This window comes from Lathamus discolor, chromosome Z (genome assembly GCF_037157495.1).
Source record: "Lathamus discolor isolate bLatDis1 chromosome Z, bLatDis1.hap1, whole genome shotgun sequence".
NCBI classification, from domain to species: domain Eukaryota; kingdom Metazoa; phylum Chordata; class Aves; order Psittaciformes; family Psittacidae; genus Lathamus; species Lathamus discolor.
The window spans coordinates 6,537,832-6,554,107 of NC_088909.1; the positions used below are offsets into that span (position 1 = coordinate 6,537,832).

Sequence of the window (16,276 nt, forward strand, 5' to 3'; positions counted from 1 at the left end):
TTTTCCTACTGAAGTCACAGATAAAAGCCCTGCCAAGAGATGCTCCACTGCGTATTTAAGATCAAGCTATTTTCTCCATAGGAGTTAAACTGCAAAGTACCTTAAAGGAGAGAGTGGGTTCCGCTGTGCCACAGGAGTCCTGGCTTGGCAGTGTTGGATAAACAAAAGGCCCCAGTAAACCTGGTGTAAATGCTTTAAAAACTGCCAGTACTTATCCATTATTCACAGCATCATGCACTATTTATTCTAACAGGCTGAGAGAGCTGGGAGCTTGATCCCGGCCTCTTTACAGGCTCCCTGTGTAAGCTTGGATCTTCGACCTCTCTGTGCACTTTCCGAAGGGAAAGGGAAAGTTTGTTTCTAATTAGGCTGAGTGCAGACAGATGGAGGTGGGAATGCATGAAAATGTTTCTGTTTGATACTGTTTCTTCTACCTTACTGTTTCCAACTTCACTAAAGAAATAGGCCCTTCAATCATTGCCATGTAATGTATGAGACTTGTGGATCTCCCTTTAAAGGTTAGTCCAGAGCATTCTAATACATCTTAATACATCTTTTTTTCCTTTAAAGTGTTTTTATTTCCTTTTGATGAATTAAATGTGGAATAATAATTTCTGTACTCCCCTAAAGAACCTGGGAAATAGTAAAAACTTGCAAATCTGATCTCTTCCTCAGGCTTCGTCCTCATCTGTATATTAGCAGTGTTTATGAGAATCGTGATCAGTCATAGTCTGACATGTAATGTACCCATGTGTCTGTCAGATCCAGCAGGCACACTGCTCTAAGGACATCACAGGAATGAAACTGAAACTTTCACTTGGCAAACCATTAAACAGAAGCAGCTGATCCCATTAGACTTAATGGTTAATGAATCCACAAATGTGCACCCAAAGTTGATGTCACATCTGAGGGTCAGGTTGACCTACACACCAGTGTGGCTAAATGACAACTTCCCAGAGAAACCACCTGAAACAGAATTAATTCAGCCTTTCCTTCCTGGTGCACAGTTGGAGAATGGACATTGATTTGCTTAAAGAGAAGGACCAGGAGGGTCTCTATCCCTACTACTTTTAGGGTTCTTATATGACCTTAAAGTGATTTATTAAATTTCCCAATTCCTCTTAAAATGGGAACAATAATACACAGGTGCTTTTCTTGTGTGGTTTATGCCGAGAGTTCGGGTGTTCTGCAGTTATTTAGGCTGAAGAATGTCTGTTGGAGCAAATATTTGTATCTCTTTCTACAATTCACTCAAACTGAGTTACGCTGCCAAAAGAATGTGTCTGTTCTTGTTTGATGTATGCTACTCAAGCAGAACGCCTAGCTGCCAAACAATCCCATAGCCTCACCACACTCTGCAGCAGCAGGAAGCCTCAGGTAGGCTACCATCCGCTGCATGGAGCCAGACTCTGCAAGGGCATGAATGCAAACTTGCCAGCGTGAATCTGTAGTGAATGCCTTTCCTCGAAGTGAAAAGACAGAGTGAATGTGCATTAGCTTTGGTCTGTGACACAGTTTGAAATGCTTTTCTATAGATCATAGGGGAGAAAATCAAAGTTGTTCACCAGTATGCACTCCTACAGACAATGAATGAAGGAGATGAGTTTTACAAAATTGCCTTTTATCTGTGACCTCTTAAGTCTTCATCCTGAATTTAAGAACTTAACAGTCACAACTACTGGATGCTAAACGTTGCAGACTCAGTAGATTGGTTTTATGGGAAATTATGTTTTACTTACTTCTCCTACAGCCAATAATTATGTCTCTGTATCCCCTAGGGGTTAATTATATCATCACCTTTCTTTGTGCCAGCACTTCCTTTCTGTACCACAATTACCAACCCCTTCATCTCTCAATGTATCTAGCTGAATAATATAAACTAAACTTGTTTGTGTTTTTTTTTTTTTGTATATTTATTCTATTTTCTATTTTATCTATATTTAGTTTTCTAAGACTTTATCAACATCGGTTCTGGAAAAGATTGCATACCTAAGATTTGGTCTGGTTCTCAGTCAGTGGAGTGCTGCCTCTCCTTGTGAATCTTGACCTATCATGTGTATAAATACATATCATGTAATTGTTACTGCTCACCAGAGGGGAAAGAATCAATGGTATAAAACTAGAGCAGCAGAAGTACATAAATAATAACACTTGGTGGTGTTTTAATGAGCATAAAATAAGTGCAATGACAACTTCACTTATGAAATTAGCAGTAAGACAATTACCGCAGCAGCTCTGGTGATTGGTTTAGAAGTGCAGCAGATCTCAGTTTCTACTGCTCCCCTTCAGATGTCTCCAGTTGATGTCCTATGGATGAGGATCCTCTTTTTCTTCACACTGATAGACTGGGAATTCACAATGTTACTGTAGTAATGGCTCCCATCACAGTGTTCTAATACACCAAACAGACACATAAGGGACATGACATCTATCTTTGCATCAGCTTAGTCGTGAATAAACAAGAGTGCCTGTAATCAATAATGATCCTCAGCTCCTCAATGGAACGCGTGAGGCCTTTCTGTTGTGATGCTGGGAGACATCACCCAGAGAGAGGTAAAGAAGATGTGCCACCTGCACTGCGTGTGTTGGAGAAGGAAACGAAACGCTAAGAACAGCACGATTCCTTAACAACACGCGTTCAGCAGTGGGTGGAAGCTCCCGATTGTCAAACAAACAGTGACGTGCCGATTTATTGTGTTAAAAAGACGTTATTGCACAATTTCTCCACACGGTGGCACTCAGAACGTTGAAGACGGGAACGGGAGGGAAGGGCGGGTATCGGTGCCTGGTTCACTGCTCGGTCGCTGATAAAGGGCAGTTCAGCTCCAGCGGCAGATAGCTCCGTGCGTCAGCTTCAAGATCAGAACCAGTACTAACCACATCCTGCTTCACGGAGGATGCTTAAGACCCTCTCCTCAGAGCGCCACATGTAACAAAGGAATTAGCTCGAACCTCATTTTATTGCCTATCACGTTAGCATCACTCTCCTCCCTTAGGCTGCCCTTACTCCTTCTTGCAGCACATCTAAAACCTGGCCCGGTGCAGAAGGGGTGTCCATAGCAGGCTAAAATGTTACCAAGTTCCAAACATGATGCCAGCCATTAAATCAGTAGGAGCCTTTCAATAACAGAGCAGAGATTGACTGAGAGCTTAGGGGAAAACCAGTTTTCCACCAAAGTCAAAAGGGAAACTGCTTTAACATCGATGAAGCTGCATCAAGCATAGGGAGACTACAAAAACCATCTGGATGACACAGTGCCATTTCTGCAGGCAAATGTATTTTAGTGTGGTGAAATGGGACTGGACTAATTGAACACTGAACACCTCTGGGTAAGCCATTTCCAGGGAATATGACCTCATGGCTTTAAAACAGTGTTGGGAGACTCCTGAGCAATGTCCATCAGCGTGAATTATCAGCATGGTATGCAGCAGATGGCCCAGACAGGCTTTGAGAGTATCCGCAATGTAACCTTCTCCACTTTCCCCACACTGCCTGGGACACAGTCTTAGAGGAACAGTCCTTGGCAGGAGAATTTAACCTGCGGTATCTGGACTGGCTAGAGTGTGCCCCACGATATTGATATCCCTCTCTTCCTGACAAAGCGTAATTGAGCCACTTGATCTATTTTAATGCAGTACAAGCATCCTACATCCTCTGCTATTAGGATGTTTTATTTGTCGTTTGTTTATAACGTTAAATTATTTATGCTATTGAATGCATTTTTCTGAAGAGATGTATTTTAATGGAGGTACTTGTACCTTTCTCTAACCATTAAAATCAATCCACAGGATAGGATGAGTCTGCACTTCTCAGGATTCAAGAGCACTTCTGGTTTTCAGCCATCACGCGTCTCTCCTCTTCACTGCTTAAGTGTTCTTGGCCACTCCTGTCTGTTCTGACAACCCCACTTGTGCCACAGCTGGCAAGGCAATGCCAGTGATAAAGCTGTGCAGGACCACCATTGCACAGCTCTTTTCTTTCGGCAATGTATCATCCTCATTTACAACTGAAGCATGTTTTTGTCTATTTCCCATACCTTCCATAGGTGTAACAAGTAACTGAAGGACACTGTGGTCCTTTAATGCATGCCTCTGCTTCTGTGATCTAAAGCAGTATTTGTAAAGGGCTGCTCTTTAGAGGAAGCACAGAACCCCCCCATTTCTCCTTTCAACCAGTCCCTGTATACATGGAGGGGTGCAAGGAAGAAGAGACTGCCATCCTCAGGCCAAAGAAAAAGGTTGGGGACCATGGCAACAACTAGGTCCTGCAATGAGGCTGCATGAGAACCTGAGCTGCCCATGGCAGGGGGTTGGAACTGGATGATGAGTTCCTTCCCAACCCAAACCGTTCTTTGATTCTACGATCTCACAGTGCCTGCTGTGGAAAGACCAGGCTCTCGCTCTCTCCCCTCCCCTTTGCCCTCTCCCTTCTCTCTGTACCTGACCCTCCTCACTCCTGCTGCCTCTGCCTATCGCAGGGCTCCCCATCATGAGATGGCCATGGCATTCAGTCATGGCCTAGTCCCTCAGCCAATTCAACTCATCAGTCAGACCAAAAGGTGTTGGTAGAAAGCACCCAGAGAGGGGCACTAAGAAACAGGGGCTATTATTAGCATTGTAAGTGGCACTACTATATGAATAGTTCGTACATTTTAACACTTGTTATTAGTAAGGTTCTTTCATCTACTCTAATTCTGATTAGTAGTTAGATGAACTACTGCAGCAATATTTAGCCCCGTGTGTGAGTAAAAAAGTAGAGAAAAATTAATCCAAGATGAAAGAACAATTTAAAACTATTCTTGGGGTTTTTTTTTATATTAGAGCACCATGACTTCATTATGATCTTCACACAGAACTGTAATCTCTTTATCTCAGGATCACTCAAGCATAACAGCAGTTCTAAATTCAAACCATATGCCTCACCAAAAAGAAAAGTGAAATTAGATTGTATTATACTAATCATCAGTATAATATTTATATAATGGCACCTTCAGAAAACAGTTCTGGATTCTGTAATTTATGTGAGTTAAGAGCTCATTTTTACTTGAATAAAAAGATTAGATGTTAAATCAGGAAATATTCCCTCGGGGGGGGGGGGGGGGTGGAATTTAAATCTCAGGCTACATTTTAATTACTCTGTCCTTCTAAAGAAACACATGAAAATATTATTACTATTAATAGTAATAATGAGAAAGCTAAGCAGATGTTTCTGAAAAAGTATAGAAAAACAAAGTTGTACTAATTGCATAAGAACAAATATGGAACATTCCTTCTCCTTATGGCTATATGGCTTTTATCTGTGTTTCAAAAAAGGCTTTAAAAGTGTTGTTCAAGAAAAGCTTGAAACTGTTCTGGCCATTGTAAGGTAAGATGCTGTCTACAGTGAAAGACTACGAAAACTAGCACATTATAACAATGCAAGAAGCAAATAACGTCGAACCCAGCAATTAGCAGAGAAAGAATATTTGGAAGAGTATTTACAGTTCACTCAGCCAACACCTAGATAGCCCCTATTCTGCCTCACCACTGGAGGAAGACAAGCTCATTAAAGACACTGCTGCATATACATGGGGCTTAGAAACCTTTCTCATAGTCCTTCAGCACCAAAAAGGACTGGATTTGGAGAAGGCTGAGGTTCTGAATGACTTCTTTGCCTCAGTCTTCACTGGCAAAGGCTCTGACCGCACCACCCAAGTCTTGGAAGGCAAATGCAGGGGCTGTGAGAATGAAGACCTTGGGCCCACTGTAGGAGAGGATCTGGTTCGAGACCGTCTTAAAAATCTGAACGTGCACAAGTCCATGGGACCTGATGGAATCCATCCGCGGGTCCTGAAGGAGCTGGCGAATGAAGTTGCTGAGCCACTGGCCATCATATTTGAAAAATCATGGCAGTCAGGTGAAGTTCCTGACAACTGGAAAAAGGGAAATATAACCCCCATTTTCAAGAAGGGGAAAATGGAAGACCCGGGGAATTACAGAGCAGTCAGTCTCACCTCTGTGCCTGGCAAAATCTTGGAGCACATTCTCCTGGAAGGCATGCTAAGGCACATGAATAACAACAAGGTGCTTGGTGACAGCCAGCACGGCTTCACTAAGGGGAAATCCTTCCTGACCAATGTGGTGGCCTTCTATGATGGGGCTACAGAATTGATGGACAGGGGCAGAGCAGCTGATGTTATCTACCTGGACTTGTGCAAAGCGTTTGACACTGTCCCACACAATATCCTTGTCTCTCAATTGGAGAGACATCAATTTGATGGATGGACCACTCGGTGGATAAAGAACTGGCTGGATGGCCAGGACACGGAACTGTTGGAACAACTCCAGAGGAGGCCACGAGGATGATCAGGGGACTGGAGCACCTCCCATATGAAGACAGGCTGAGGAAGTTGGGGCTGTTCAGCCTGGAGAAGAGAAGGCTGCGTGGAGACCTCATAGCAGCCTTCCAGTACCTGAAGGGGGCCTATAGGGATGCTGGGGATGGACTCTTCATTAGCGACTGTAGTGATAGGACAAGGGGTAATGGGTTAAAACTTAAACAGGGGAAGTTCAGATTGGATATAAGGAAGAAGTTCTTTACTGTGAGGGTGGTGAGGCACTGGAATGGGTTGCCCAGGGAAGCTGTGAATGCTCCATCCCTGGCGGTGTTCAAGGCCAGGCGGGACAGAGCCTTGGATGACATGGTCTAGTGTGAGGTGCCCCTGCCCATGGCAGAGGGGTTGGAACTTGATGATCTTAAGGTCCTTTCCAACCCTAACTGTTCCATGATTCTATGATTCTATGAAAAACTGTTATTTTTTAAAATATACAGATCACAGTCATTTTCACATATCCCACGTCTTCCCTCACACTTATCCCTCCCTCCTCTGATGTTTCTGTACATTCTAGCACCTAGCACAGGCTTTTGGCAGCTAGATGTTAAACTGCACTTGAGAACGTTTCAACTGTTACTAGTGACCATCAGGACACAAAGCTGCGAAGGAGTAAAGCCACAACCAGCTGAAGTACAGTCAACCCTTCCTGAACTAGACTGTTAAACCATGCCTGAAAAGGTGTTAAGGATACACGACTATAAAGACAATTCCATGCATCTACACTCACCAATAATCTCATTCCATCTCCTTGAAAGATGGTTACCATTCAAAGACCAGACTACCACCATAGCTCATCATACTGCACCTTCCACAGAGAACACTCTTCAATGGAGAAGGCCTGAAATCAGTTGGCTGGAAAATCAGGCCCAAATATTGGATATTTTTCCACAGAAATACGGATACATTACATGTAATCAAATATGCACTACGGATGAATAGAACACAATTGTTCCAGATCCTCAAAACATAGGTCTTGTGGTTTGTCAGTTAAAAAAAAGGTTTATATTCACCACATGCTCACAATTTTTATCATTAATCTTTAATGACAGCTCGAATCTACAGGCTTATAAATATATATTTTCATAATTGTGACAACCAGTGACTAGATGTGGTTTTGGTGGAAAATCATCTGAAATACTGTAAGGCTAGGTAAATTACAAGGCATTATTATAAAACACTGATGTTGAATTTTTGGTGATATTACATTACTTTTACAAACATTAGAAACAAACATTACTCAGTGAAATACAAACATTGCAGAAGAAACTACAACCAAAAGTAATTTACCAGTTAAATACACAGTTAGAAACAACTTTCATTTTTAAACAAAGTCAAGGTAAATCAAAGAAACAGTAATAAAAACTGTCTTCAACAGACAGCATCTCCCTTACAGAGAGAAATAGTTTGTGTAACACTGTAAGGGAGGAGATGGGTTTCTTTAAATCCTTCCAAGAACAGTAATTTTCTGTCACAGCAGTCATTTTTCCCCATTACAACATGGATTCATGTCCAGATGTAGGCAGGTTTAGCACCCAGGTAGAGATCATTTTGTATCAGCCTTAAAATGCATGAAGTTCACATCAGGGTGCACCTCCATGAAACCAGTTGCAAGAATGTACATGTATGTTTGTTATACCAGAGCTTAGAAACTGGATTTTGAGTAACCCCAACTGACTTTAGTTTTAATATTTTTCATCAGCTTCAAAGACAAATCTTAGCTTTTTGAGTTTAAAAGTATAATACAATTTGGCTTATTTTAAAGACACAAATACAAAAAAAATTATAACTCACAACAGTAACACAACTTTTTGTCCTAAAAGTGATAAAGAGTGAAGTATAATGTGTGAGACTTCATTACCCAATTTTATGAAATATTATCTTCTTACTGTCATTCAAAGGACTATGATTATGATCCAGTGAAGTCAGATTGGACAAGAAAGAGCCTAACAATATAACACTATTTGAGACATACAGTTTCCTTAACGACACTTTAAACAGACTATTTTACAGACAACACACCAATACATCAACTATACCAGTCAAGTTAGTTAATTTCTAAAAAACCAGGTGCACCATAATATTGCATAGAAAGAAATCCCCAGCATTAATACACTTGCACTGAAGACTAGGAGTTTCTCCCTGCCCTACTAAATCAAAGCACATACGTCTTATTAAAGCACATCTCACATTTGCCATTTTTCTTAGCTATATTCTTTGGAATCGCTAGTGTATATTATTTCAAGCACATTTTTATTCTGCATGCTGTTGTTTAATATTAAAAAACTAAAATTGAAAGGAAAATGGTCTTCTTGTCTTATCCCCTTAAAAATGTAATGTAAAATAATCTTCCTATGTCACATAAAAATAAAATCAGACCTTTCTCAATTACAGAAAGCTCAAACAAAACCCAGGATAGCTGAATGAGGTGGATATTCATACACAATATGTATGAAATCCAGGGTCAAAAATCCTCTCTGTAGAACAATTTAAAAGACGTATTTATAAATTGGCTAAACCAATAGCCCGTGGTTTTATAGCTCAGTACTCATTTTGATTATGGAAGACATACATTCAAGTCCATACACTGATTTAGGAAGTACTCTGACCACTTAACTATTTTAGGGCAATTCTCTCATATAAGCTGAACCTGAGAAAACCTTCCTATTGACACAGGTATGTTTCCCTGAACATGTTTCATTTTAGATATGTCACCATCTTCCATTTTAGAAAAACACTGATCAGCTCTGCATAAGGCTAGGGTTCTGTATTTTACAGCACAAACTTCTATCTTTACACCCTACCTTAAACTACCGGTTTGAAAAACCTTACTATCAGTGCTCAAAAATGTTTTCATTTCAGTAAGCAATCCTTTCATGTATTCAGAATAGGTACACGTGAAGTGCATACAGGAAACAGAATTAGTTTATGAAGATTTGCCAAAAAAGCCATGCAGTATAACTGGAAGGTAAAAGCCATTTTCTTCAGATATCCCTTACAGCGAGCACTTTTATCTCATGTTATAAACTGTGCAGGCAGATTAAATCCATCCAAAAGTTTTTATGGTACGCACTATGCAGCATCAGATAAATAGCAGTAAAAGCTGAACAGTCCATGTCTCCACAAATAGAGTTCATAAAAAACTAGAACTTCTGATTTCAGATAGAATATATATTCATAATATCTGTGCAAGAGGTTAATATATACAATAAATATATTTTGTTATATTAACTATAGTCACAGTTTTGGGGTATTTTACTTAACTACATAACTGTAGAGGTGTACCAGGAAGACAGATTTCTGACTGTAATTTCTTTCACTGTAAGACAGGAAAATATTAGCAAATCCTTCTGGCTGTTACAGATACAGGATTTCTGGCACAGCTGAAAATGCATCATGAATTAGAATTGATTATTATATTTTTAGTACAAATTTCATTTTAATGACAAAAGCATTATTGGACTTTTGGAGAGAGAACTAGGGAACCCATGAGATTTCTTCCTAGGAAATGTTGAAAGGCACATAAAAATTTCAATATGTATTTGATATTATGTTAAAAAGCAGGTTCTAAGTATTTCTGTAGGTTACATTAAAATATAGGATTAGAAGATGTTTGCGTGTTGACACTATGGAAAAGCATTTCATGTCTCTGTAAAGAGATCATGTGTACGCATGAACAGACATTTGTTCATTCAAGTGATACATTTTCCCTTCACATATGCTGAAACAACAAAAAGTGTGCACTGATTTTCTTGTTTACTGAGGCACACATATCCGCATCAAAAAGTTACCTGCTAATGGTAAAATGAGAAAAATATATTTTACCTGAAAGTATGTGCATTTATTGAAAATGGGTGTAACAGTTTCAATAACTGATTTTATGCTAATAAATAATAATATGCTTAGCTAGCTGAAATTCTATTTACAGTCACTTAATTGTTCTGATTCCTTTTAGGATTTCTAACAATACAGGTAAAAGTCAAAAATACTGCCATGAAAGGCATAGAATCCCATGCAAAATATCTACCAGTTTTGGAGTGAAGCAGCAAACATCAATGTGTATCAGACATACAGTACAATTTGACCCACTGTATAAAATATCTTCATAGTGCACATAAAACACCGTGGCACATCTCGTAGAGCTACAACTTTGCACAATTAATGACAGACACATTTTTACATCCGCAGAGACATAAGCAATGAATAACTCACTTAAAAGTGAAGTACACGACCTAAGGATTATTTCCTTGCCTAAACAATTCTAGTATCACTTGGAAAGGAAGGTGGCACAGACTCTATTCATGCATGTAAAAATACAAAGAGCTGACATATCCTCCAGAAAAAGGTTGGCTTGAAAATTTTCACATATTTTGCTTTGCCTGTGACAGTGCATTTTGTGGAACTATATCCTTTAGAAATGTGATATTAAAAAGTTGGTTTGCTCCAGCTCCTATTAAAATGATTGTTGTCCCACCAACTTGAAAACTATCCTCTCCAGGCTTTTCTCCTCAGAGTCATCATTTATGTAAATATTATATAATTATTCTTTTGAATTCTTATTTCATCTCCACTGATCACAATGCTTCTAGCAAGCCACACATGGATAACGTTAGGTTGAAGTCTAAAGGACTGGAAACTGCACGTGCATGCTGCCAGCAGAAAAAACAATCATGGTCATTGCAACTGAACACTGAATAAGTGTTTGGAAATCTGAATAAATCTCACATGGAAATAGATTACTATGATAGAAGTGAAAAATACATAATCAAAGGAGTGCCGCTTTGACACATACCTGACAAATTTCTATTGAAACACCGCAAACTTCTTCCACAGACTACATCAATAACATTCTCCAGTCAAAGCTGACCAGACACCACCTTACCTTTCCAGACTTTAAAAAGCAGGTGTTTATAAATGCTTCCAGGAGGCCATGTCTTTTACAGGACTTGCACATATCGGTAATCTGTGATCATGTTCAAATCCACATCGTTACTCACAAAATTTTGTGACAAGGACAGGCTTAACTGCTTGACATTCTGTTTTGCAAAACGCTGCTCTGGTACTCTGCATTATAGAGCAACAATCCCTGAACAGAATTACAAAGCCATAGCTCAATTCTGCCTAGAATGTTTCAACAGAGACCAAGATTAATTTCACCTAAGCCATGATGAAAAGCAGGGTAACTCAACAACTTGCTAGTGTACTTGATGCATATACACCCATGTAGGTACTCCAGATTCAAAGAGTTTAAGCCACAGTTGCTATACGGAGATTTTTAAATGCTTACATACCTGCAGATGCTGCACAAATCAAACTGACAATGAAAACTGCCATCCACTGGAAGATAATTTTGAAGTTCTAGAATTAGAGTTACTGTTAAAAATGGTTTTAGCACCATTTGTATTTCTAAAGCCATTAAAACAGTAGAAAAGACATCTTGTTAAATCTTCATCTAAAATGCATAGAAACTCTTTGTTTCTCCAAGTGTTTTCATCAATTTGCATAACAGTTGTTGGTTCACTTCTGGGGTAAAAAGGCCAAGCAAAACATGTTTTGGAAAGCTACAACACTAAATAAAAAGATGTTCTGCTCTATTTCCGCCAGATTTCAAAGTGCTTTCAAACGGAAAGAAGTCTTTTTCCTTCTCTCCAGTATTAAGGCTCTTGTAAAAAAATTAGGTTTGACTAAAAGACACTTGGCTTTCTTTATCAAATACACCACTTAATATGCTTTAATCATGAACATTTTGAAACCCTAGTTCTGCAATTTTAGCTTTATAAATGTGTACTAGCAATATATAGGATTACTTTATCATGAGAGTGGGGCCTTAATATTCTAAACTATTAAATACTCAGTAGATGTTTACTGCACATTTGGTTTATATTCTATATTAAAAAAGCTGGGTTTAGAAAACTGACTGGGGATTTAAAACCAAGTTAATAATACCACAGAAAGTAGTTCTGCTATTATTTCTGTTAAATCAGAACTTAGAAACATAAATGAAACACTCTTTTCCCATCAAGTTTCCAGACCTTCTTTTCCCCCCAGAATTTATTAGGGTAATTATTCTAACCAAACCAGACCCTCAGGAGACCGAAGTGCTTCTCAATTCCCACTGAAGTCAAAAGGTCCTATGAGAATGTGACATTACTCAAGATGTCTGGGACACATAACCCTTTTGCAGAACACAAAAATGTAGTTAAAACCCACATTTAATTCCTAAACAATCTACAAAAGATCCAAGACTTTACAGGCCTGATCTGACAGCCCTTCTTAATCAGAAGATCACAATGACATTGGTTTCACCACTCTCAGATGTTGTATTTGTAGAGGTCCCTCTCCTGCAAAAACATGCACTCAGATTTGGCAGCAGCACAACCTGTGTTCAGCTAAACTCCTGAAAAAGCAAGTTTAAAAAGGAAAATACTGTTTACTGCTGATGAAATGCTAACTTCAAATATACCTTTGAAGGCAGAAGTCAGCATGCTCTGTAATTTTTATTGACATATTTTTTATATGGCAAGCTATGGCTTTCCTTCATTTGAATGACTAGATTTAGGCAGTTTTGTGAAATCTGCAACTTACTCTAATTGTTATGAAACATTTGAAGCATTTGCTTTTCAGAAAGTAGGCTACTGCGCTAATGCTGTGGCACATGAAATTCAACTAAACTGTTAACAGGAATAGAATGGAAAGTCTTTCTTGGGATGTAGCCTGGAATTACGACTTCAGCTCTTGCAATCTCTAGTTCCTTTGGTGCAATTCCACACCCTTCCCACTGACCTGAGCTCAAGCATCTTCATGGAATCGATCTTACCGAAACAAACAGATCCTGACAAACCTTTATGACAACATACCAAGTGAATTTAAAATAGAACACTTGCTTTTTAAAATCCCTCAGTGCGTTGCATTTCAGTTAGTGTGTGACGTTTATTTTGCTTTTCTAAATAAGTTTAAAAGCATGAAACTGGGTTCAAAATAAGAAAAAAAAGTAATATAATTAATCCCATCAACCACTTTTACAGCATGATGTAACACAGCTAGACCTGGGGGCATCCGTACTCATGTGTCTTTGGGTTCAAAACTGCAATCTGACCCTTAACCCTGCCCTATGAGGCCCACGCCACACGGGTGGGTCAGGGAGGCTTTGAATACTGATCCAACCGCTCGCTGGAGCCGGGCTTTGCTTAAGCAGGATTAGGAAAGGAAAGCGGCTGGGCGATGCCCTCCGACACTGCCCTGCGCGTTACACAGCCTGACCCTGCTGAGGGGGCTGCGACCACTGCTGACCGGCAGCGTGTGTCTGCACCCGCGGATCCTGGTCCTGACCAGGGAATTCTGCCAGTGCCCTGCGGCCCTCCCTGACCTTCCTCCCCTCTCTGGAGAGAGCCGCGGCGCATCGGGAGACCGTGGAGGAAACCGGCTCCCGCCTGGAGCCGCTGCGGCAGCCCGGAGGGCATCCCCTCGGGCATTCATCCCCTCGGCATTGCTGGCGGGATAGAGGATATAAATTATCCGTCTGTAAACAGAATTCAGGAAGGTACCTCCCGGCGACTTACAGAGAAGCGGCTGGAAGCGGGGCCTGCTCTGGGCCGCGGACCCCGGGTGGGCAGAGAGCCGGCCGGGCCGGAGAGGCGCCGAGCGCTCCCGTGAGGGGAGCCCGCCGTGCCTCAGCCGTCCGCGATACCGGCCAGCCGGCCCCCCGGGGCTGCGCGCTCCCTCCGCACCTCAGATGAAGTGGATCCAGGCGGAGCTGTCGGGGTCCTGCGGAGGGCCGGTGGCGGGCGGGCCGCGCTGCCGACCCCGCAGCCGGTAGTTCTTGCCCTCGTTGTTGTCCCAGTACTCAGCGCCGGCGACGCGGTAGCGGACGGCGAACTCCAGCACTGCCTCGGCGGCGGCGGCGGCAGCGCCCAGGGGCAGGAGGAAGGTGAAGCGGTCGGTGATGCCGTCCGCCGGGCCGGGTGCCTGGTAGACAGCGGGCACCTCGGCGCAGCTGGCCCAGCTGTTGAGCGTGTAGCGCACCGTCACGGCCTTCTCGTAGGCGAGGTTGAGGACGCGCACGGCGCCGCGCAGCCCCGCCGGCTCGGCCCGCACCCACTCCAGCCTCACCTTGTGCTGCCGCACCCGCTCCGTGAAGCCGGGGCTGGAGCCGGGCTGCGGCGGGAAGAGCGGTTCCAGCACCGGCGGCGGCGGCCCGAACAGCACCGGCTCCAAGTCGCCCAGCGCCGGTGGCTTCCTCGTCTTGAAGAGGTCTGCGGTGCGCGGCGGCGCGGGCAGCGGCACCTGCGGCAGGTCGGCCTCGCAGAAGTGGCGCACGGAGGTGAGCTCCAGGCCAAGGGAGTCGGCGAACCGCACCGTCTTGCGGCGGGACGGGCTCTGCTGCAGCGCCGGGCGCAGGCTGCGGTCGCCGGGCGTGGGCAGTGACTTGGCGCGGCGGCGCTGCGTGGGGCTGGGCGGCACGGCGGGCAGAGCGGGCTCCCTGCCGCGGGGCTGTGGCTTCGGCTTCTCGCCCGCCGCTTCCCGCACCACGGGCGGGGGCACAGCGTCGCCGTCGGGGCTGCAGCCCGCCCTGCACTGCTCGGCCAGGCTGCCATAGAGGCAGGCGCTGCAGCTGAAGTTGCGAGGCAGGTAGAGCCGAGGAGGCGGTGTGGGCACCGAGGTGTGCAGTGAGCCCGCCTTATCCATGGGGGAGCCGGTGGGAGCGGCGGCTGTGCCGGCGGCTGGCTTAGGACCCGGGGCCCACCGCCCGGCAGGGGCTCCTCCTCTCGGGCCGCTGCTTGCGGATGGCGAGGCGGTCTAGAGCCCGGGCCGCGGGCTCTGCCTCTCGCCTAGACCCGCTGTCAGTGGGATGACCTCGGCGTTGTCCCCGTCGCTGCCGGCCCCCGGTGCTGCCGGCGGGTGCATGTGTCCACTGGAGGCGGCGGGACCGCGGCGTTCCGGCGGCTGCCGCTGCTGACGTGCAGCGGTCAGGCAGCGAAATACGCCCCGAGTCATCCTTCTTCCTCCCCCATCGCGCTGCTCTCCCCAGCCGCTCCTCTGCCCGCCTCGGGGTCGTCCTCGCCACCTTCCTTAATTGCACTCCGCCGGCGGCAAGGCCCCTCTCTCCCGGCGGCTCTCACTGCCCGCTCTCCCCAGTACCGCGGCTACACCGTCCCCCTCCTCCTCCTTCTCGCTGTGTTCTGGGTCTTTCCTCGAGGAACTCATACAGAAAGAGGAGGCGGGAGGGATTCCCCCGTGGAAGCATTAAAATTCATCACGGCGCTGTCGCTAGTCCGATCTGTTACAGAAATAGCCGCTGGAGGAGGACGCCGAGCCGGGCTCTGGAAGGTTACACGGGCCGGTAAGAAAGAGCTGGCTCGTAAGCTGGACCTCGCAGTGTACATTTAAAGGAAGAAATCCAGCTAATCTGCTGTAATGCGTTTACAGTACATCTGCTGAATAAAATATGCCTGCCGCAGCCCTGCTATAGATCTACATCTGCAGTCGAAGTGGCTGCAGCCTAAACACGGAGGGCGGTTCTGCTCTTTTCAAAAGAGTATTTGATAGTTGCCAAGTGATATTCAAGTGAATTAAAGCTTAATGAAAAGCAGACTCTGATGCAGCCAGTTCGAGGAGCTAAACACTATTTTAGTAAGCCGCTTCATTCCAGACTTCCCATAATCTGGTACTCATTTTTAATTAGTAAATTGCATTAAAAACAATGATCCTACCATCCTGCCAGAGACTGAGCCTGACCTGTGTTGACGTCTGATGCTGATTTAGCTTCTGGGCAGGAGCTTTTACACCTTCATCATTTTATCTGCAGCACTTGGTGTTCCTTTGAAAGTCTAGGCAGAGGAAATGAAGCTGATGAGATTAAGAATGGAACAAGTAAACCCGATAGGTCCTGACAGGGGCCAAGAGTT

At 43.7% G+C, this 16,276-nt stretch overlaps 1 protein-coding gene across 1 annotated transcript; it reads right to left on the bottom strand.

Annotated features, from left to right (window-relative positions):
- Positions 1-7,391: 7,391 nt before the first annotated feature.
- On the bottom strand, positions 7,392-15,841 carry LOC136004555 (protein phosphatase 1 regulatory subunit 3E-like). Its single transcript, XM_065661108.1, has one exon. The coding sequence runs from the start codon at positions 15,054-15,056 to the stop codon at positions 14,100-14,102; it is 957 nt and encodes a 318-aa protein (XP_065517180.1). The 5' UTR covers positions 15,057-15,841; the 3' UTR covers positions 7,392-14,099.
- Positions 15,842-16,276: the final 435 nt, after the last annotated feature.